At 38.0% G+C, this 22,720-nt stretch overlaps 1 protein-coding gene across 1 annotated transcript; it reads left to right on the forward strand.

Annotated features, from left to right (window-relative positions):
- The first annotated feature begins 9,147 nt into the window (after window positions 1–9,147).
- On the forward strand, window positions 9,148–21,098 carry LOC132149762 (E3 ubiquitin/ISG15 ligase TRIM25). Its single transcript, XM_059559165.1, has 8 exons — window positions 9,148–9,246; window positions 11,804–12,402; window positions 18,080–18,172; window positions 18,310–18,546; window positions 18,678–18,828; window positions 18,915–18,974; window positions 19,538–19,767; window positions 21,024–21,098. Exons 2-8 carry the CDS (start codon window positions 11,812–11,814, stop codon window positions 21,096–21,098), a joined length of 1,437 nt encoding a protein of 478 aa, XP_059415148.1. The 5' UTR covers window positions 9,148–9,246; window positions 11,804–11,811.
- The last annotated feature ends 1,622 nt before the right edge of the window (window positions 21,099–22,720 follow it).

The raw sequence follows: 22,720 nt of genomic DNA on the forward strand, positions 1-22,720 counted from the left end.
GGAATGTCGACTGATCATTTGTGCATCATTCAACTAGAGTCAGACAAAGTCTGGAGCGTGGGCGGGTTTTGCCTAAAAGGATTGCCTAGCAAGGGTTGTGTGTGTGTGTGTGTTTGCTTGTTTTGTTTTTATAGTAAATATATTCTAAGTCTCTAGAACAGAAAAATAACTGATGATGCTTGTGTAAAGCCCATCTATGACAAGCAATAGATTTCTCCACTAAAATCGTCCATGTAATTGTCATTTATGAACAACTCGTAAAAAGTTCTAAAACATAAATAGGCTTAAGTTGATACCGGAAGGATTCAACACCCACAATATAATTAAAACAGTGACACAGACCAGTTCCTAAAATAGAGCCGGAAGGCACCTTCCTTATTGTGCTAGAACATTCAAAACCATTTATAACTACGAAATACAAATACAAATACAAAAATACACATTTCAATACAGCATACACACATACACTTCAACCATATATATCACATACCTAGTACCTGCTATGACAACAGTTTTCCAACTCTGGCACAAACCACCATTGCCATCTGGACAAAAAAATTTAAGGCACATGATTAGACCAAATCAGTCCAGTCAAACCAATCAAACCAGTCTTACATCCAACACAACAAATACAACTTATTAACCTTCAAGAATGAAATCACAGCCAACTATCTGGGATTCATTGTGCACCCAGCCATTAGTCCAAAGCTAATACCATCCCCTTCATTAAGACTCAAGATTCAAGATTTTTCACATACATGGTTGTAAAGGATGCAAGGCTAGAAACAACCGTACTCACCCTTCCAGACAGGACTACCATAGCCATCACATTCACCACCCCACCACTGATCATCGTCCCGACGAGCTTATAATTCATTTTACTAACCACATACACAAAACTTAAAAGAAATGTTCCAGATGATGTCAAAAGCCCAATGTCCTTCATAAGTAATGGTCTACTCTGAAACACCACTATATTCTCCATTAGACACAACAGATCTGGGTAGATTAAATGGGTTAAATGCCTCCCTGCTGTTGCTCTACTAGACCGCCGCAATTGAACTGGAGGTACTTGAGTGACTTCAAACATTTGAGATTCATATGAACCAACTTGCTCCACTGAATCAGTGTCTGATTCATTGCATAACGCTGGTTCAGATCGATTTCCCACCCTCTGCAAGGATTCAGTTAAGGCCTCTTCCCTAACAACTCATGCTTAGTCTGATTCAGATTACCTCACCCTGATGAAATGCCCCTACCTGGACCACATGGCCTCAGTTCTGTTCTGTTTACATTCTTTGGTGGGCAAAATTCATCCACAGGAGCAACTGTATACACAGATTTAGTGTCATCTGGCTGAGCTATCACTTTGAAGGTCGTAGGCAACCATAAATCCTGATTCTTTATAATAAATAAAAAGAAAATGATTAGAAAAAATAAAGAAGTGATGTGACAAACAGCCAAGTATGGTGACCCATACTCAGAATTCGTTCTCTGCATTTAACCCATCCAAAATGCACACACACACACACCTGAAGCGGTGAACACACACACAGAGTAGTGGGCAGCCATTTATGCTCAGAACCAAACCAGCTCAGAACCAGCTCAAACCAGCACATGACCAGCTCAAACCAGCACATGACCAGCTCAAACCAGCTCAGAACCAGCTCAAACCAGCACATGACCAGCTCAAACCAGCACATGACCAGCTCAAACCAGCTCAGAACCAGCTCAAACCAGCAAATGACCAGCTCAAACCAGCTCAGAACCAGCTCAAACCAGCACATGACCAGCTCAAACCAGCTCAAACCAGCTCAGAACCGGCTCAGAACCAGCTCAAACCAGCAAATGACCAGCTCAAACCAGCACATGACCAGCTCAAACCAGCTCAAACCAGCTCAGAACCAGCTCAAACCAGCACATGACCAGCTCAGAACCAGCTCAAACCAGCACATGACCAGCTCAAACCAGCTCAAACCAGCTCAGAACCAGCTCAGAACCAGCTCAAACCAGCACATGACCAGCTCAAACCAGCTCAGAACCAGCTCAAACCAGCACATGACCAGCTCAAACCAGCACATGACCAGCTCAAACCAGCACATGACCAGCTCAAACCAGCACATGACCAGCTCAAACCAGCTCAGAACCAGCTCAAACCAGCACATGACCAGCTCAAACCAGCACATGACCAGCTCAAACCAGCTCAGAACCAGCTCAAACCAGCAAATGACCAGCTTAAACCAGCTCAGAACCAGCTCAAACCAGCACATGACCAGCTCAAACCAGCTCAAACCAGCTCAGAACCGGCTCAGAACCAGCTCAAACCAGCAAATGACCAGCTCAAACCAGCACATGACCAGCTCAAACCAGCTCAAACCAGCTCAGAACCAGCTCAAACCAGCACATGACCAGCTCAGAACCAGCTCAAACCAGCACATGACCAGCTCAAACCAGCTCAAACCAGCTCAGAACCAGCTCAAACCAGCAAATGACCAGCTCAAACCATCACATGACCAGCTCAAACCAGCACATGACCAGCTCAGAACCAGCTCAAACCAGCACATGACCAGCACATGACCAGCTCAGAACCAGCTCAAACCAGCTCAGAAACAGCTCAAACCAGCAAATGACCAGCTCAAACCAGCACATGACCAGCTCAAACCAGCACATGACCAGCTCAAACAGCTCAAACCAGCACATGACCAGCACATGACCAGCTCAGAACCAGCTCAAACCAGCAGCCTCCTCATTTGTTTTTGATTTTAACTCAATCAGGGAAACTGATGTAATTTATTTTTATTTATTTAGTATTATTATTTTACATAGGACTAAATTACATTTTACAAAACATTTATATAGAAAACAGTTAAATTAATGTTTTACTGTATTCTTTGATCAAATAAATGTAACCTTAAATAAGACTTTATTAAAAAAAGTTACTTTACAAAAATATGTATTCATACTTTTTCAGGAAATGCAGAGAAATATCCAGGAATCAATCCAGCAAAAGAAGAAAAGTTTTAAATCTGATGAGAGAAGCTGTGGAGTCTCATGAGGTGAGTTTAGAGAAGAAGAGAGGTTTCAAGTTGAGCTTTATTGTCGTTCCTCTACATGTGTGGACTTACAGTAGAACGACATAAATACAGACATACAACAATGAAGTAAAACAGTAAAAACCCATACACAACTAACCTACTGTCAGATTTTGACTATAAATATTCTATATATACATTCTACAGATTGCTTTGTTATATCACAGGATGATGATTTTATGAAACTTATTTTAAATCAAAGATATCACTACTGAAAAATGTATTAACTCAACTAAATATTTTCACAGGGTTTTCAGTCTTATTCCTGCTTCTGTGTCAAAGGAGTCGTCTGCACATGCATGTTCATAAATACCATTTAATACTGGCATATCTCTTTTGCTAAATCAGTTTTGTTTAAAGAAATTGTGTTTTGTGTCTGTTACTGGAACACTGAATGCATGACTTAAGATAAAACATCTCAAGGATTCATCTGTTTCTGAAACTCTCTGCTTCTGCTACTTCCAGACAATCAGCATATTTCAGGATGTTTTTAGTTCACTATTTCCTCGAGTATGTAGCTGAAAAAAATAACCTTTTGCATATATGTGCACACTTAAATGTTTTCTTTCTGATAGGATTTATTGCAATTTTGTATAAGTGGACTACCTGATGTTAATCGTTTGTCTTTTCTTTTCTTGTATGTGATTCACAGATGGCTAAGGTACACATATTCTTCACTCAAGTAGAATTACAGATACTGTTTAGAAAGAGGTACTCTGATTTTATTATTATTATTATTTTTTTAATGCAAGTTAAAGTATAACCATTTTACTCAAGTATAAAGTATGCCACTTTTGTTCTGGTCAACTGAGGAAAAAAAAAATTGGTGACTAAAGATCAGTTTAATCATATCACATCAAACCGTGTCAGTTATTAGTACTGTTATACTTTCTTTTCAAATTGTTGACGTTAATAACATAAGCATTGCATGAGAGCTTGCATTTTCAGCGTTACCTGTACATTTTATCTACAAGTTACCACAAGTTTGGGCTTTTGGTTTTGCTTAGATGTAAAAACTGTGTGACTTTCATTTTAGTGTTGATCAGACGAGTCTACGGGAAGCAGAAAGTGTCCGACTTCACCATCTCTTTATCCACTAAGACTCTTCTGATCGACGGATCATCTGTCCATCATTCAAGAGAACAAAAAACAAAACAAAAAACAGAGTCGCAGAACTCGCTGTCTGTTGTGATTTCTCCAGGTAAAGGTGAATTATTTCAATGTATGACTGGGGTTTTGCTGTGACTGTGCTTTGATGTTCATCGAGGCTACGTTTTAGCGTTTTACGTTTTATGTTTTATGATTTTTTTAGAGTCTCAGTGTGAGCCTAAGTTTAATTTTGAGTTTTGAGTTAACAACGCTGACGTAAGCATTTAAATAATTATTGTAATTTTACAAATTACAATAGTCATTATTTGACTTTTAAGTATTTTTTTTTATTTTTTATTTTTTAAAGAGGACTGGGATTAAAAGATGTTAACTTAATTTTCTTTTATCTGTTTAACAGAATCTGTATCTGTCTACAGCAAAAATACGTTTATATTTTGAGTGTTGATTATTAAATGCACGTGGATAATTAATTGAATGGTTACGAAATAGAATTTACTTTCGGTTTTGGTTAAATTAAAACTTTAATTTCGGTTTTGTTTTTTCAATAAATATTTTTATTTTATTTTATTTTGATGTTTTAATGACTAACATGTTCAATCGCTCCCAGGTTTAATATTATTATAAATAGGTATAAGTAAGTCGAAAGGAAAGCACAGATTTTTGATTGAGCTTTTATGAATATGAATTGGGCGAACGTGACTTTCATTTACTGTAGATCAGCTGACAGGTAAACAGAAAATGAGTTATTTATAGAATCCGCGGGAATGTCGACTGATCATTTGTGCATCATTCAACTAGAGTCAGACAAAGTCTGGAGCGTGGGCGGGTTTTGCCTAAAAGGATTGCCTAGCAAGGGTTGTGTGTGTGTGTGTGTTTGCTTGTTTTGTTTTTATAGTAAATATATTCTAAGTCTCTAGAACAGAAAAATAACTGATGATGCTTGTGTAAAGCCCATCTATGACAAGCAATAGATTTCTCCACTAAAATCGTCCATGTAATTGTCATTTATGAACAACTCGTAAAAAGTTCTAAAACATAAATAGGCTTAAGTTGATACCGGAAGGATTCAACACCCACAATATAATTAAAACAGTGACACAGACCAGTTCCTAAAATAGAGCCGGAAGGCACCTTCCTTATTGTGCTAGAACATTCAAAACCATTTATAACTACGAAATACAAATACAAATACAAAAATACACATTTCAATACAGCATACACACATACACTTCAACCATATATATCACATACCTAGTACCTGCTATGACAACAGTTTTCCAACTCTGGCACAAACCACCATTGCCATCTGGACAAAAAAATTTAAGGCACATGATTAGACCAAATCAGTCCAGTCAAACCAATCAAACCAGTCTTACATCCAACACAACAAATACAACTTATTAACCTTCAAGAATGAAATCACAGCCAACTATCTGGGATTCATTGTGCACCCAGCCATTAGTCCAAAGCTAATACCATCCCCTTCATTAAGACTCAAGATTCAAGATTTTTCACATACATGGTTGTAAAGGATGCAAGGCTAGAAACAACCGTACTCACCCTTCCAGACAGGACTACCATAGCCATCACATTCACCACCCCACCACTGATCATCGTCCCGACGAGCTTATAATTCATTTTACTAACCACATACACAAAACTTAAAAGAAATGTTCCAGATGATGTCAAAAGCCCAATGTCCTTCATAAGTAATGGTCTACTCTGAAACACCACTATATTCTCCATTAGACACAACAGATCTGGGTAGATTAAATGGGTTAAATGCCTCCCTGCTGTTGCTCTACTAGACCGCCGCAATTGAACTGGAGGTACTTGAGTGACTTCAAACATTTGAGATTCATATGAACCAACTTGCTCCACTGAATCAGTGTCTGATTCATTGCATAACGCTGGTTCAGATCGATTTCCCACCCTCTGCAAGGATTCAGTTAAGGCCTCTTCCCTAACAACTCATGCTTAGTCTGATTCAGATTACCTCACCCTGATGAAATGCCCCTACCTGGACCACATGGCCTCAGTTCTGTTCTGTTTACATTCTTTGGTGGGCAAAATTCATCCACAGGAGCAACTGTATACACAGATTTAGTGTCATCTGGCTGAGCTATCACTTTGAAGGTCGTAGGCAACCATAAATCCTGATTCTTTATAATAAATAAAAAGAAAATGATTAGAAAAAATAAAGAAGTGATGTGACAAACAGCCAAGTATGGTGACCCATACTCAGAATTCGTTCTCTGCATTTAACCCATCCAAAATGCACACACACACACACCTGAAGCGGTGAACACACACACAGAGTAGTGGGCAGCCATTTATGCTCAGAACCAAACCAGCTCAGAACCAGCTCAAACCAGCACATGACCAGCTCAAACCAGCACATGACCAGCTCAAACCAGCTCAGAACCAGCTCAAACCAGCACATGACCAGCTCAAACCAGCACATGACCAGCTCAAACCAGCTCAGAACCAGCTCAAACCAGCAAATGACCAGCTCAAACCAGCTCAGAACCAGCTCAAACCAGCACATGACCAGCTCAAACCAGCTCAAACCAGCTCAGAACCGGCTCAGAACCAGCTCAAACCAGCAAATGACCAGCTCAAACCAGCACATGACCAGCTCAAACCAGCTCAAACCAGCTCAGAACCAGCTCAAACCAGCACATGACCAGCTCAGAACCAGCTCAAACCAGCACATGACCAGCTCAAACCAGCTCAAACCAGCTCAGAACCAGCTCAGAACCAGCTCAAACCAGCACATGACCAGCTCAAACCAGCTCAGAACCAGCTCAAACCAGCACATGACCAGCTCAAACCAGCACATGACCAGCTCAAACCAGCACATGACCAGCTCAAACCAGCACATGACCAGCTCAAACCAGCTCAGAACCAGCTCAAACCAGCACATGACCAGCTCAAACCAGCACATGACCAGCTCAAACCAGCTCAGAACCAGCTCAAACCAGCAAATGACCAGCTTAAACCAGCTCAGAACCAGCTCAAACCAGCACATGACCAGCTCAAACCAGCTCAAACCAGCTCAGAACCGGCTCAGAACCAGCTCAAACCAGCAAATGACCAGCTCAAACCAGCACATGACCAGCTCAAACCAGCTCAGAACCAGCTCAAACCAGCACATGACCAGCTCAGAACCAGCTCAAACCAGCACATGACCAGCTCAAACCAGCTCAAACCAGCTCAGAACCAGCTCAAACCAGCAAATGACCAGCTCAAACCATCACATGACCAGCTCAAACCAGCACATGACCAGCTCAGAACCAGCTCAAACCAGCACATGACCAGCACATGACCAGCTCAGAACCAGCTCAAACCAGCTCAGAAACAGCTCAAACCAGCAAATGACCAGCTCAAACCAGCACATGACCAGCTCAAACCAGCACATGACCAGCTCAAACAGCTCAAACCAGCACATGACCAGCACATGACCAGCTCAGAACCAGCTCAAACCAGCAGCCTCCTCATTTGTTTTTGATTTTAACTCAATCAGGGAAACTGATGTAATTTATTTTTATTTATTTAGTATTATTATTTTACATAGGACTAAATTACATTTTACAAAACATTTATATAGAAAACAGTTAAATTAATGTTTTACTGTATTCTTTGATCAAATAAATGTAACCTTAAATAAGACTTTATTAAAAAAAGTTACTTTACAAAAATATGTATTCATACTTTTTCAGGAAATGCAGAGAAATATCCAGGAATCAATCCAGCAAAAGAAGAAAAGTTTTAAATCTGATGAGAGAAGCTGTGGAGTCTCATGAGGTGAGTTTAGAGAAGAAGAGAGGTTTCAAGTTGAGCTTTATTGTCGTTCCTCTACATGTGTGGACTTACAGTAGAACGACATAAATACAGACATACAACAATGAAGTAAAACAGTAAAAACCCATACACAACTAACCTACTGTCAGATTTTGACTATAAATATTCTATATATACATTCTACAGATTGCTTTGTTATATCACAGGATGATGATTTTATGAAACTTATTTTAAATCAAAGATATCACTACTGAAAAATGTATTAACTCAACTAAATATTTTCACAGGGTTTTCAGTCTTATTCCTGCTTCTGTGTCAAAGGAGTCGTCTGCACATGCATGTTCATAAATACCATTTAATACTGGCATATCTCTTTTGCTAAATCAGTTTTGTTTAAAGAAATTGTGTTTTGTGTCTGTTACTGGAACACTGAATGCATGACTTAAGATAAAACATCTCAAGGATTCATCTGTTTCTGAAACTCTCTGCTTCTGCTACTTCCAGACAATCAGCATATTTCAGGATGTTTTTAGTTCACTATTTCCTCGAGTATGTAGCTGAAAAAAATAACCTTTTGCATATATGTGCACACTTAAATGTTTTCTTTCTGATAGGATTTATTGCAATTTTGTATAAGTGGACTACCTGATGTTAATCGTTTGTCTTTTCTTTTCTTGTATGTGATTCACAGATGGCTAAGGTACACATATTCTTCACTCAAGTAGAATTACAGATACTGTTTAGAAAGAGGTACTCTGATTTTATTATTATTATTATTTTTTTAATGCAAGTTAAAGTATAACCATTTTACTCAAGTATAAAGTATGCCACTTTTGTTCTGGTCAACTGAGGAAAAAAAAAATTGGTGACTAAAGATCAGTTTAATCATATCACATCAAACCGTGTCAGTTATTAGTACTGTTATACTTTCTTTTCAAATTGTTGACGTTAATAACATAAGCATTGCATGAGAGCTTGCATTTTCAGCGTTACCTGTACATTTTATCTACAAGTTACCACAAGTTTGGGCTTTTGGTTTTGCTTAGATGTAAAAACTGTGTGACTTTCATTTTAGTGTTGATCAGACGAGTCTACGGGAAGCAGAAAGTGTCCGACTTCACCATCTCTTTATCCACTAAGACTCTTCTGATCGACGGATCATCTGTCCATCATTCAAGAGAACAAAAAACAAAACAAAAAACAGAGTCGCAGAACTCGCTGTCTGTTGTGATTTCTCCAGGTAAAGGTGAATTATTTCAATGTATGACTGGGGTTTTGCTGTGACTGTGCTTTGATGTTCATCGAGGCTACGTTTTAGCGTTTTACGTTTTATGTTTTATGATTTTTTTAGAGTCTCAGTGTGAGCCTAAGTTTAATTTTGAGTTTTGAGTTAACAACGCTGACGTAAGCATTTAAATAATTATTGTAATTTTACAAATTACAATAGTCATTATTTGACTTTTAAGTATTTTTTTTTATTTTTTATTTTTTAAAGAGGACTGGGATTAAAAGATGTTAACTTAATTTTCTTTTATCTGTTTAACAGAATCTGTATCTGTCTACAGCAAAAATACGTTTATATTTTGAGTGTTGATTATTAAATGCACGTGGATAATTAATTGAATGGTTACGAAATAGAATTTACTTTCGGTTTTGGTTAAATTAAAACTTTAATTTCGGTTTTGTTTTTTCAATAAATATTTTTATTTTATTTTATTTTGATGTTTTAATGACTAACATGTTCAATCGCTCCCAGGTTTAATATTATTATAAATAGGTATAAGTAAGTCGAAAGGAAAGCACAGATTTTTGATTGAGCTTTTATGAATATGAATTGGGCGAACGTGACTTTCATTTACTGTAGATCAGCTGACAGGTAAACAGAAAATGAGTTATTTATAGAATCCGCGGGAATGTCGACTGATCATTTGTGCATCATTCAACTAGAGTCAGACAAAGTCTGGAGCGTGGGCGGGTTTTGCCTAAAAGGATTGCCTAGCAAGGGTTGTGTGTGTGTGTGTGTTTGCTTGTTTTGTTTTTATAGTAAATATATTCTAAGTCTCTAGAACAGAAAAATAACTGATGATGCTTGTGTAAAGCCCATCTATGACAAGCAATAGATTTCTCCACTAAAATCGTCCATGTAATTGTCATTTATGAACAACTCGTAAAAAGTTCTAAAACATAAATAGGCTTAAGTTGATACCGGAAGGATTCAACACCCACAATATAATTAAAACAGTGACACAGACCAGTTCCTAAAATAGAGCCGGAAGGCACCTTCCTTATTGTGCTAGAACATTCAAAACCATTTATAACTACGAAATACAAATACAAATACAAAAATACACATTTCAATACAGCATACACACATACACTTCAACCATATATATCACATACCTAGTACCTGCTATGACAACAGTTTTCCAACTCTGGCACAAACCACCATTGCCATCTGGACAAAAAAATTTAAGGCACATGATTAGACCAAATCAGTCCAGTCAAACCAATCAAACCAGTCTTACATCCAACACAACAAATACAACTTATTAACCTTCAAGAATGAAATCACAGCCAACTATCTGGGATTCATTGTGCACCCAGCCATTAGTCCAAAGCTAATACCATCCCCTTCATTAAGACTCAAGATTCAAGATTTTTCACATACATGGTTGTAAAGGATGCAAGGCTAGAAACAACCGTACTCACCCTTCCAGACAGGACTACCATAGCCATCACATTCACCACCCCACCACTGATCATCGTCCCGACGAGCTTATAATTCATTTTACTAACCACATACACAAAACTTAAAAGAAATGTTCCAGATGATGTCAAAAGCCCAATGTCCTTCATAAGTAATGGTCTACTCTGAAACACCACTATATTCTCCATTAGACACAACAGATCTGGGTAGATTAAATGGGTTAAATGCCTCCCTGCTGTTGCTCTACTAGACCGCCGCAATTGAACTGGAGGTACTTGAGTGACTTCAAACATTTGAGATTCATATGAACCAACTTGCTCCACTGAATCAGTGTCTGATTCATTGCATAACGCTGGTTCAGATCGATTTCCCACCCTCTGCAAGGATTCAGTTAAGGCCTCTTCCCTAACAACTCATGCTTAGTCTGATTCAGATTACCTCACCCTGATGAAATGCCCCTACCTGGACCACATGGCCTCAGTTCTGTTCTGTTTACATTCTTTGGTGGGCAAAATTCATCCACAGGAGCAACTGTATACACAGATTTAGTGTCATCTGGCTGAGCTATCACTTTGAAGGTCGTAGGCAACCATAAATCCTGATTCTTTATAATAAATAAAAAGAAAATGATTAGAAAAAATAAAGAAGTGATGTGACAAACAGCCAAGTATGGTGACCCATACTCAGAATTCGTTCTCTGCATTTAACCCATCCAAAATGCACACACACACACACCTGAAGCGGTGAACACACACACAGAGTAGTGGGCAGCCATTTATGCTGCGGCACCCAGAGAGAAGTTGGGAGTTCAGCATCTTGCTCAAGGGCACCTCAGTAGTGGTATTGTCAGCCCAAGATCCCAAATCCCAAACAATTTAATTAAGAAATCCCAATCGGATGCATTTTTTAGGTCCAAAAAAAGAGGACATGTCCATGGAGAAGAGGATGTATGGTCACCCTGGGTAAAATATTTTTAGAATCGAGGACTGCACTGATGTGCTGCATTAACACATTACAATGTTTATAGGAAATAAAAAAATAGTGAATTTGGCGGTTTCAAATCTGATTATTTTTTTCTCTGTGTGTGTAGATAGTGAAATGGCAGAAGCCAGTATCTCATGGACTGAGGATCAGTTCAGATGTCCAGTGTGTCTGGATCTGCTGAAGGATCCAGTGACGATTCCTTGTGGACACAGTTACTGCATGTGCTGCATCTCAGAGTGCTGGGATCAAGACGATCAGAAGGGAATCTACAGCTGTCCTCAGTGCAGACAGACCTTCAGTCCAAGACCAGTTTTATATAAGAATGTGGTGTTTGCTGAAATGGCGGAGAAACTGAAGAAGACGAGACTTCAGGCTGCTTTTCCTGTGGTTCTTCACGCTGGATCTGGAGATGTTCAGTGTGACTCCTGCACTGGAATTAAACAGAAAGCAGTGAAATCATGTCTGGAGTGTCTTATCTCTTACTGTCAAACTCACCTTGAACAGCATGAGAATCTCTTCAGAGGTAAAAAACACAATCTGATGGACGCCACTGGACGACTCCAGGAGCTGATCTGCACTCAACATAATAAATTGCTGGAAATTTACTGCCGTACCGACCAACAGTGTATCTGCATGCTGTGTTTGGTGGATGAACACAAAAATCACGACACTGTATCAACTGCAGCAGAAAGAAGAGAGAAACAGGTAATGCTCACTACTGGATCTCATGAGTGATGTTCATGTTGTTTCTGTCCTTATTTGTTGGGTTTTCTCTCAGTTAGGGAAGCTGATTTGATTAACTGTGTTTTGATGTGCAGTACTTATACAGACATTAGATAATTCATTCTAAAATATAACTTGGGATCAGTATGATTTTTATTTTAAAGAGACATGGTGATTTAGCAGAAATATAATATGAAGTTGAATCATGATTCACGAATTTATCACGATTCTTTGTCATGTTGGTTTTACAATTTTGCAAGCTGTCTGAGCAGTACAGCCAAACTTATTTCCATATTTGAAAAACAAGGCCTTATAAGGTAACAATCTATAAAATAAAAAAGAATGGCAGACATTTAGGCCAAATTGGTCGAAGATAAAAATCCTTGAAATTGTTTTCTCTTTGTTATTAAAAAATAAAAACAAAAACATTGCAAATACACATAATATACAAATAAAACAAACAATGCTTTATTTTTCAGATACAGTAGGTGTATTTAGCAGGAGCATTCAAGAAATTGAATGAACAAATTCGAAAATAAAACACTGTACACTTTACAGTATAAATTATACATTGATTCTTATTAAAGCAATTGTATTACAGTTTTTGAGTCAAGAACAGTGAGTGATTTTTTCCACTGTGTTTTGTTGTTTTATCAACATTAAAGGGATAATTTGCACGAAAAGGAAAAGTATGTCATCATTTGCTCACTCAAGTTTGAAACTTAAACTTTAAACTTTAAGGGTTAGTTCACCCAAATATTTAAATTATGTAATTAATAACTTACCCTCATGTTGTTCCAAACCCGTAAGACCTCCGTTCATCTTCAGAACACAGTTTAAGATATTTTAGATTTAGTCCGAGAGCTCTCAGTCCCTCCATTGAAGCTGTGTGTACGGTCTACTGTCCATGTCCAGAAAGGGAAGAAAAACATCAGTCAGAGGGTCAGTTAGAATATTTTGAAGCATCGAAAATATATTTTGGTCCAAAAATAGCAAAAACTACGACTTTATTCAGCATTGTCTTCTCTTCCAGGTCTGTTGTGACCGCATTCACAACACTGCAGTGATGCTGCTGACATGTTTTCTTTGTTATTGGGTGTGCCAGAAAACACGTCAGCAGTGTTTACTTTCACATACAGCTTCATCTCAGTGAATTAGAATGTTTTGGAAAAGTTCACTTATTTCAGTAATTCAACTCAAATCGAGTTTCAAATTCAGTGCACACAGACTGAAGCAGTTTAAGTCTTTGGTTCTTTTAATTTTGATGATTTTGGATCATATTTTTAGCGTATCAGACCTGAACCAGACAAATTAAAGATTTGATCGGTAGCGTGGTTGAAACATGAGGAGGCGAATTCCTCAGAAAGGAAGCAGCCAGTCTGAAGTAAGATAACCAACCAACTCTTTAACAGAACAGTTTTCAACATTAACACCATTAGAACAATTATTGACGATTTCAATTCGGAGAAGAGATTGTCAAATTTGGGGCAAGTAATCCAGATTGATGGTCAAAGAGATGCACAGCCTGACCATCACATATAAACCCATGATAGAAGCCAAGAATCAGACTAAAATTCCTAAGGCAACCTTTTAAACTCTTGTCTCTACAGAACGTCCTTATGTCAAGGAATGGCAGAGAAATTGTCTTTTAACGATGTAGATGCACCAAAAAGACTTCTAAACGAATACCAGTCCATTGCTTGACTCCAAATTATATATGTAACCCACACATTTGACTATCATGTCTCTAATCACTTATTGTGTATGTCTTTTTAAAAACTATTTATAAGGATTCATATTCATGTTTAGTATGTATATGTTTGTGTTGGGGATTGCCCCACTGAATGCTGGTTAATAGTTATTGACCGCTGCAGAACTCTTGTCAAGGAGTCGGAGTCATCATATTCATTTTGATGGTTTATTGCACAAGATGTGACCTAACACACATGCTAGTGTATTTGAGGTAGTTTCTGAAATAAATAAAACAATATAAATACTCATTGTTTACATATTACCAATAACTCAACATATAACAAACTCTATAATAAACAACTGTCAAATGCACTGATATATAGAATATTAACTGAGAAACGTATCAGCAATATATCTGTGAGAATAATCTGCTTAGTAAAATTACAAACAACAAAATATAAAATATATATAGAAATGAGAATGAAATGAAAGAGATAGAAAACGAGGAGTTGGTGTCCCACACATTTAATGGCTGCTACACGGCAACGCGCTCTTCTCATTCATGAGAGATTAACTCTTTCTTGGCGTTACAAATAAAGTGAAGACAAAATAATAACAAGGTGGCAGAGTGAACTTATCATACATGGTGGTTCTCACGTAGTCCTACTCTTAAAAGACTGATCACTTAACTTATAACGCACACTGTCATGTGGTGATGACCACTATAGATGATGAGTTCGCTGTGCAGCCTTGTTATCATTTTCATGCACTCCGCACTATAATGTGATGCATGCAAAATACATAGTTTTGGCCGTTACAAAGTCTCCATCCACAAACAGACATGCATCGTCTGCAGATATATGGTGTTTCATTGCATTTTAACAAGTAAACTGAACGGGCTATATATGTGTAATATTTTAAAGAGCCCTCACTAACTGAGTTTAATGGCACAGTTATGTTAGAAAGCATCTCATTCTTGTTTCGGTGGCGGTGTGTCGGGCTCGAAATGAGGCATGCAGTCCGGAGCGCTGTTTGACTGATGCACCAGTTCAATTCAGCTTTACTCATAATATATCAGCTTACCTGTTTTGAATGCTTTATATTTAATGTGTTAGTTTATGTCCAATATTAGTGTTAAACTGCGTGACTTTAAATGAAATCTACTATTGATTTTCATCGTTGACTGATTTTGCAGAATATTTAGACTGATAACTTCTGTGTGCAGATGCGGCAGATTTGTCACAGGACACGTGATATGACAGCTGCGTTTGACTATATATCAACCAGCTGTTTTAAATATAGAATTTTTATATTTAACGTTAGTTTACCAGTATGTTTGAAAGTATATTTTTTTGATTATTGGTGATTCCATATCCTGCGTGGTTTAAAACACCAAATAGTTCTGCTATTACAAGAACAAATAGTCTCTCTCTTGCTCCACCCATGCATGATAATATCGTGTATCGTCGATCTCATGGGCTGACTATATGACGATTTGAAAAATGGCCATATCGCCCAACACTAAAATGTATCATATTCTTGAATCATTTCCAAAATTATACCCTGCAAGAAAATTCGGACCAGGTGCTTGATATGATAACATAAGATTTATGATACCCCATGCAAAGACGATATCTTAACTAGTCAAGACAACATTTGAGAGGCCAGTTTAAATACTCAGGACACCATCAAATTTAGCTTTTTAGCTCTTGCTTTTAGCCATCACTGTTAGCGTTCTTTGAGCACGGTTCCAGCATGCTTCGGCCTGAACGCCTGCTGCTACTTCGCCACGATGAGACGAAACACCACCTAGTCTCGTCAAACTTTACTTCTATCCTTTTACTCTAGTTTCTTTTTTTTCCGTTTGAGAGTTTTGTGTTCTGAGTTAAGTTTTGTAACGCTGTGTCTCCGAGTCTGACCTCGAGTGCCCGTTCAATTTCAACCAGCTCACACAACTCCGCATCGTCCGCCAACGCCCAACCACAGGTTTCTCAAGACATCATTACAACAATGTTGTATCAGCCAATCAGCAACTTCAGGAAACCCCCTTTCAACGACAACAGGCGACGCAAGTAACGTACCTCCAGACTCTGAACTATACTGGTGTAGCTATCTAATATAATTTTAACCTCATTGAGGAACTCAATGCGAGGGTTGATTAAGTGATTGATGGCTGTTCATGTCTGTGCAATTTCACATATTGCTGTAAACTTGGTATCTCACATTTTCATTCTCTTAAACTCAGTCTTTCCGAACTTTCTATCTTCCTACAACTTGTGTGAATGTGTGAGTGCGTGCGCTTATGTGTTAGATTAGTTTATATGCCTTAGATTTATCTAATAAAGCCTTATTCATATTGAAAAGTGGCGTATCTTGTGTTTTATGCTTACAAGTTACTGTCTTAAACTGCCGCACTTGTTACTGTGCTAATTAATAGTGCACTGGATATTAATATCCAGTGTAATCCATCATAAGACCAATAAAAAACATATTAAGTGAATTGTTGTCCTTCTGGAAAGTATGTTAATTTACTGTACATGTACTCAATACTTGATAGAGGCTCCTTTTGCTTTAATTACTGCCTCAATTCGGCGTGGCATGGAGGTGATCAGTTTGTGGCACTGCTGAAGTGGTCTGGAAGCCCAGGTTTCTTTGACAGTGGCCTTCAGCTCATCTGCATTGTATAAACGGGTTTAGTGACTTTGGTTTTCAAAAAACACAATGGACCAACACCAGCAGATGACATTGCACCCCAAATCATCACAGACTGTGGAAACTTAACACTGGACTTCAAGCAACTTGGGCTATGAGCTTCTCCAGCCTTCCTCCAGACTCAAGGACCTTGGTTTCCAAATGAAATACAAAACTTGCACTTATCTGAAAAGAGGACTTTGGATCACTGGGTAACAGTCCAGTTCTTCTTCTCCTTAGCCCAAGTAAGACACCTCTGATGTTGTCTGTGGTTCAGTAAATCTCTTGACACGTCTGTGTGTGGTGGCTCTTGATGCCTTGAGAGCCCACCCTCAGTCCATTCCTTGTGAAGTTCACTCAAATTCTTTAATAGTTTTTGCTTGACAATCCTCATAAGGCTGTGGTTCTCTCGGTTGGTTGTGCATCTTTTTCTTCCACACTTTTTTCTTCCAATCAACTTTCTGTTAACATGCTTGGATACAGCACTCTGTGAACAAGCCAGCTTCTTTAGCAATGAGTGTTTGTGGCTTACCCTCCTTGTGAAGGGTGTCAATGATTATCTTCTGGACAACTGTCAGATCAGAAGTCTTCTCCATGATTATGTAGCCAAGTGAACCAAACTGAGAGACCATGTTGAAACCTTTGCAGGTGTTTTGAGTTGATTAGCTGATTGGCATGTCACCATATTATGATTTGTTGAGAAAGTGAATTGGTGGGTTCTTGTTAAATGTGAGCCAAAATCATCACAATTAAAAGAACCAAAGACTTAAACTACTTCAGTCTGTGTGCACTGAATTTATTTAATACACAAGTTTCACAATTTGAGTTGAATTACTAAAATAAATGAACTTTTCCACGATATTGTAATTTATTGAGATGCACCTATAAGACATAACCAACGGTGTTTACATGTAAACCTTGAGTGTTTTTGACAGTATTACCGCTATCAGACGCCAAAGAAAACTTAGTCCAGGAATCAGGCTCAGTTTGACAGGCTGTTTATTGTACACAACCAGAAAAAGCACATGTCAGGACAGCACATGAATGAAAATCTGTATGATTGTGAATAAGTGCAGTGTCCGTGAGTAGCTCTACTGTTAAATAATTTGATGTGAATGTATGTGGCAATACTACAATGTTTCTTCAAAAGCAGGTCATAGAGACATTTTCAAAAGTCATCATATCGCCCACCCATTTAAAGAAATTATGTTAGAAAAGATTTTTTTTTTTTTATGAAGTTCTTTTGAACTTTCTATTCATCAAATATTTTCTGCAGAGACATTTTGAGGAAACACAGAGAAAATTCCAGAAACTGATTCATCAGAAAGAGAAAGATCTTCAGGAGCTGAGAGAGGCTGTGGACTCTCATGAGGTGAGTTTAGAAAAGAAGAAAAGTTTAAGACTCTCCTCCAGTTCTGAAGTTCTTTTAGTCCCACAGAAACCACTGTTGTTGTGTGATGTACTAATACTAGTGAATGAGCTGATTGTGATGTGTGTGTCCTGTAACGGCGCTCGGCACAGACAGCAGTGGAGGACAGTGAGAGGGTCTTCACTGAACTCATCTGCTCCATTGAGAAACGTCGCTCTGAGGTGATGAAGCTGATCAGAGATCAGGAAAGAGCTGCAGTGAGTCCAGCTGAAGAACAACTGGAGAGACTGAAGAAGGAGATCGATGATCTGAAGAAGAAAGACACTGAGCTGAAGCAGCTTTCAGAAACACCAGATCATGTTCATTTCCTCCAGGTATTTACATTTATTCATTTCACTTTTTTATTTTTTATTTAGAAGGTATAACACAGAGAGGTTTTCTCAAACGGGTGATGTTAAGCTACTTTATTTACACAGAGTTTGTGTTTTTGTCGTTGTGTCTGTAGAGTTGGCCATCTGTCTCTCTCACTGGATCTACAGACAGCTTCACAGTCAGTGCTCATCTCTCTTTTGATGATGTAGTGAAATCCGTCTCTCAACTCAGAGACAAACTGCAGCAGTTCTGCACAGATGACATACAGAAGATATCTAAAATAGGTAAATACTGGTTTATTTGTGGAAATCAATAGGTTAATTTTAATTTCCCCTTGACGTGACAATTAAACAGCAGATGTGTTTTGAAGTGAAAAGCGTCCAGATCATTCTGACTCCTGAATGTGAGACCATAGAGGAGATTCTACCCTGTGAGTTACTCTGAATAATCAACACAACAAATAATAATCATAAACAATTGTCATTATGGATTAGTTGCATCTGTGAGAATTGATGAAAAACTTAATTAGTGATGGATCCAGTAATCACTTTACAGTACAAATCTTAGTGCAAAAACAGTTAAACTAAAACTATTAATTTTGCTAGAATATACGTGGATATATGTAGAAAAAAGTAGGTTTAGATTTTACATAACCATATTTGTCACTTGTAATGTTATTTCATCAGGTTTAGCCTTTAGCATACAAGAATAAATTACAGTAACACATTCATATGAGGTGAGACACTGTTACCTGTTAAATAATTAGTTTATCTGTACCATCATTGTAGAGAGTGTTTACCATAGATTTCTTCCCTAAATTAAATTATTCTTTAAGCTTATGTGTAATATTAATGATGGAATGTCTTGAATAATTATGTTTATCTCCATCAGCTTTCCATCCAGAGGTGTTCACAGCTGAGGAGCCCTCATTCACTTTAGGCTTCCAACCACTCCATAGAGAACAATTTAAATTTTCGAGGTTCATGCTCCCAGACCCCACTCTCACCCCCGAAATTACAGCTCCCACAAGCATATTTGAGGTGGGGGGGTCCAAACCCCCTGCCCCCGCCCACTTAACCTTATTTGGGGAGGTAGGGGGGTCCCAACCCCCTGCCCCCGCCCACTTAAGCTTATTTGGGGAGGTAGAGGGGTCCAAACCCCCTGCCCCCGCCCACTTAAGCTTATTCGGGGGGGTGGGGGCCAAACCCCCTGCTCCCGCCCCTGTAAGCTTATTTGGGGAGGTAGGGGGGTCCAAACCCCCTGCCCCCGCCCACTTAAGCTTATTCGGGGGGGTGGGGGGTAAACCCCCTGCTCCCGCCCCTGTAAGCTTATTTGGGGAGGTAGGGGGGTCCAAACCCCCTGCCCCCGCCCACTTAAGCTTATTCGGGGGGGTGGGGGGCAAACCCCCTGCTCCCGCCCCTGTAAGCTTATTTGGGGTTGGGGGATTGTCGGGGGTCCCAAATCGCCGGACCTGAAGGCGTATTGAGGATAAGTTGTTGGGGGACTCCTACCTTTATAAACCCTATTGAGCTGATGTAGTTCTTACAATAATCGTTTTACTGTGATTTATGTAAACAGTTTATTTTGAATAATCACAATCTACTGAAGTAAAGTGTTTGGCTGTTAAAAATGTTGAAATGGCCTGTGGTTTGCCCGTCTGTTTGTTAGCTTGGTTCGTCTTAAGTTTTTGTTTATTAAATGGAGACCTTACTGAAAGCTAGTATTATCACTAGATTTTTTTTTAAACATTAAAAAATATATTAAATGAAAGTGTGACCATTTAAAGCCTGAATAAAATTTCCCTCAATCTTCTCTTCACAATGTTTGTAAAATGTTTTAATTCTGTTACAATTTCTTCCCTTTTTTGGACTAAAATATTCAGTATAAACAGAACTTCACAGCATTATTTAAAGCACTGAATGAGGTTTAGGAATGTGGTTGGAGAGATTTTAAAAGAGGATAAATAAACTATTATCATAATGTTTCAGTAATGCGGACAAACAACATCAACAACAAACTGAACAGACACAAACCTGAGCTGAGTAAACTAGTTAAAATGAGTTTAGTTGATTTAACTACAGAACAGCTGATTGCTTGTTCATGCTGAAAAAAGCCTTAGAGAAATGCAGTTAATAATAATATAAAAATCTGAAGTCATTTGCTGGTTTTCTTTCTTTGTAGCGTGTGTGTGTGTGTGTGTGTGAAATGTTTCAGTTTCAATCATGATCCAGTTTTGATACTGTGGTGATGTGTTGTCAGTATTTGGTTTATTTAGTTTTCACTATCATGGACTTTTAGTTGGTTTTGTTTAATGTCCTGTTGTCTTTGTTCTAGTTTTCCACTCAATTTAGTCACTTAAAACATTTGTGTTGAACCGTTTGCTTATTCTTCTCTGGAATATTAAACATGAATTAAACAGAAAGCAGTGAAATCATGTCTGGAGTGTCGTATCTCTTACTGTCAAACTTATCTTGAACAGCATGAGAGTCTCTTCAGTGGTAAAAAACACAATCTGATGGACGCCACTGGACGACTCCTTCAAGGAGATGTCTAGAAGAAAGTCTGAGCTGCTCTTTTCAACGCAATAAGAGGAGAGTCAGATTTTTGATGACTAAAAAGGATGAAAGCACCATAAAAGTTTCCTAAAAGCCATCAATTCATCAGAATACATGCAAGTGGGATATTTTCAGTGAATATACTGTAGAAACTTAAATTCAATGCAGTTCTTGACACAAAACTAGTGTATTGCTTTAGAAGACCTGGAATTTTTTTGCACAAGTCATATGGTCTCTTTTATGGTACTTTAATGATGCTTTTTGTGCATTTTGGAGCTTGACAGTAAAAATCACTCTGCACTTTCATTATATGGAAAAACAGCTCAACTAAACGTCTTTGTATTCTTGAAGAAAGTTTTTGGGTGAACTCTTTCTTTAAGACTCTTGTCCAATCAGTCGTTGATGCTCCCATGTGCAGTGTTGGGTTAAGCTACTTTTAAAAATGATTCACAATATAGTGTTACTTCATAAAACAAATTTAATATAGAGAATATTTCAGTTGTAGGGATAATCTTTAAATTGCCCATTGTTTGCACAGATTAAGATTTTGTTTGTTAAATAGTGATATACACTGACCAAAAACTAATGTGACTTTATGAAGTCTAAACAATTTTCATTTTTGAAACGTTCACATGTACGAGTGTATGGTAATTCAAAACCTAAATAAATTATCCCACAATGTTGCAATCCACTTGCAGCCATATCCAGCCAGGTATTTTCACGTTTGTAAAATGTTTTATTTTGGTCACAAATTCTTTCCTTTTTTGACTGAAACACATTTATGCAGAACCTCCACAGTATTAAGAGCACTGGACTTTCTGTAGAGGTTTAGGAATGCGGATGGGTGAGATCTGAAAGAGGTTGGAGAAAAATGTTAAGCGACCAAACTGGATAAACATGCTAAGCTTGAGGACAGCTGATTATCATTCCACATGGTGCTTGTTTGTGTTGGAAAAGTTTCAGTCATGTGACTAGGGAGTTGTGAAGATGAAAACCTTAAATAAATTTTGAACTGCTGCGCAGACATGTCAATTTTCCATCTGTTTTAATCCAAAATATTTAGCTCACCTCTAAACAGAGCGCCAGCTTTGCACACTTGCGATCCATATACAGCTTCTCCCTCAGTTTTTCAGTCACTAAGAAAGCCAGCCAGTGTTAAACTAAAAATGTGAAAAAATGAATGCGTTAATATGCCCTATTAAAAACCATATTCAATATACACATTATTGATAATGGATATTGTTGTAACTTAAATGAGATTGAGAATCATAAATTCTTAGTACAATGCTTAATTCATTGTTCAATAATAAGAACATTAACTACACATATAGTAATTAATTGGGCTGTTCCCCTTTAAGAATTCATTGCCCTATTCAGGTTGAGAGCTCACTAGAAGTGAACTTTGTATGTGTATACTGCTAAAGTAAACTCATTCTCTGTAAAACTGTCTGAAACTACAGTAAACCAGTTCTTTGTTTTAATTCGAGTCGTCAGAGTTCATTATTGCTTGTTAAGTGAAGAAGACACGACAGATATCCTATACAGGCCAGCAGATGAGAATATAAATGCAATGCTAAATTGCACTTTTAGTAAAATGGTTTTCTTTGGGGAAAAAAGTTTC

The sequence above is a fragment of the Carassius carassius genome, chromosome 9, assembly GCF_963082965.1.
Source record: "Carassius carassius chromosome 9, fCarCar2.1, whole genome shotgun sequence".
NCBI lineage: Eukaryota > Metazoa > Chordata > Actinopteri > Cypriniformes > Cyprinidae > Carassius > Carassius carassius.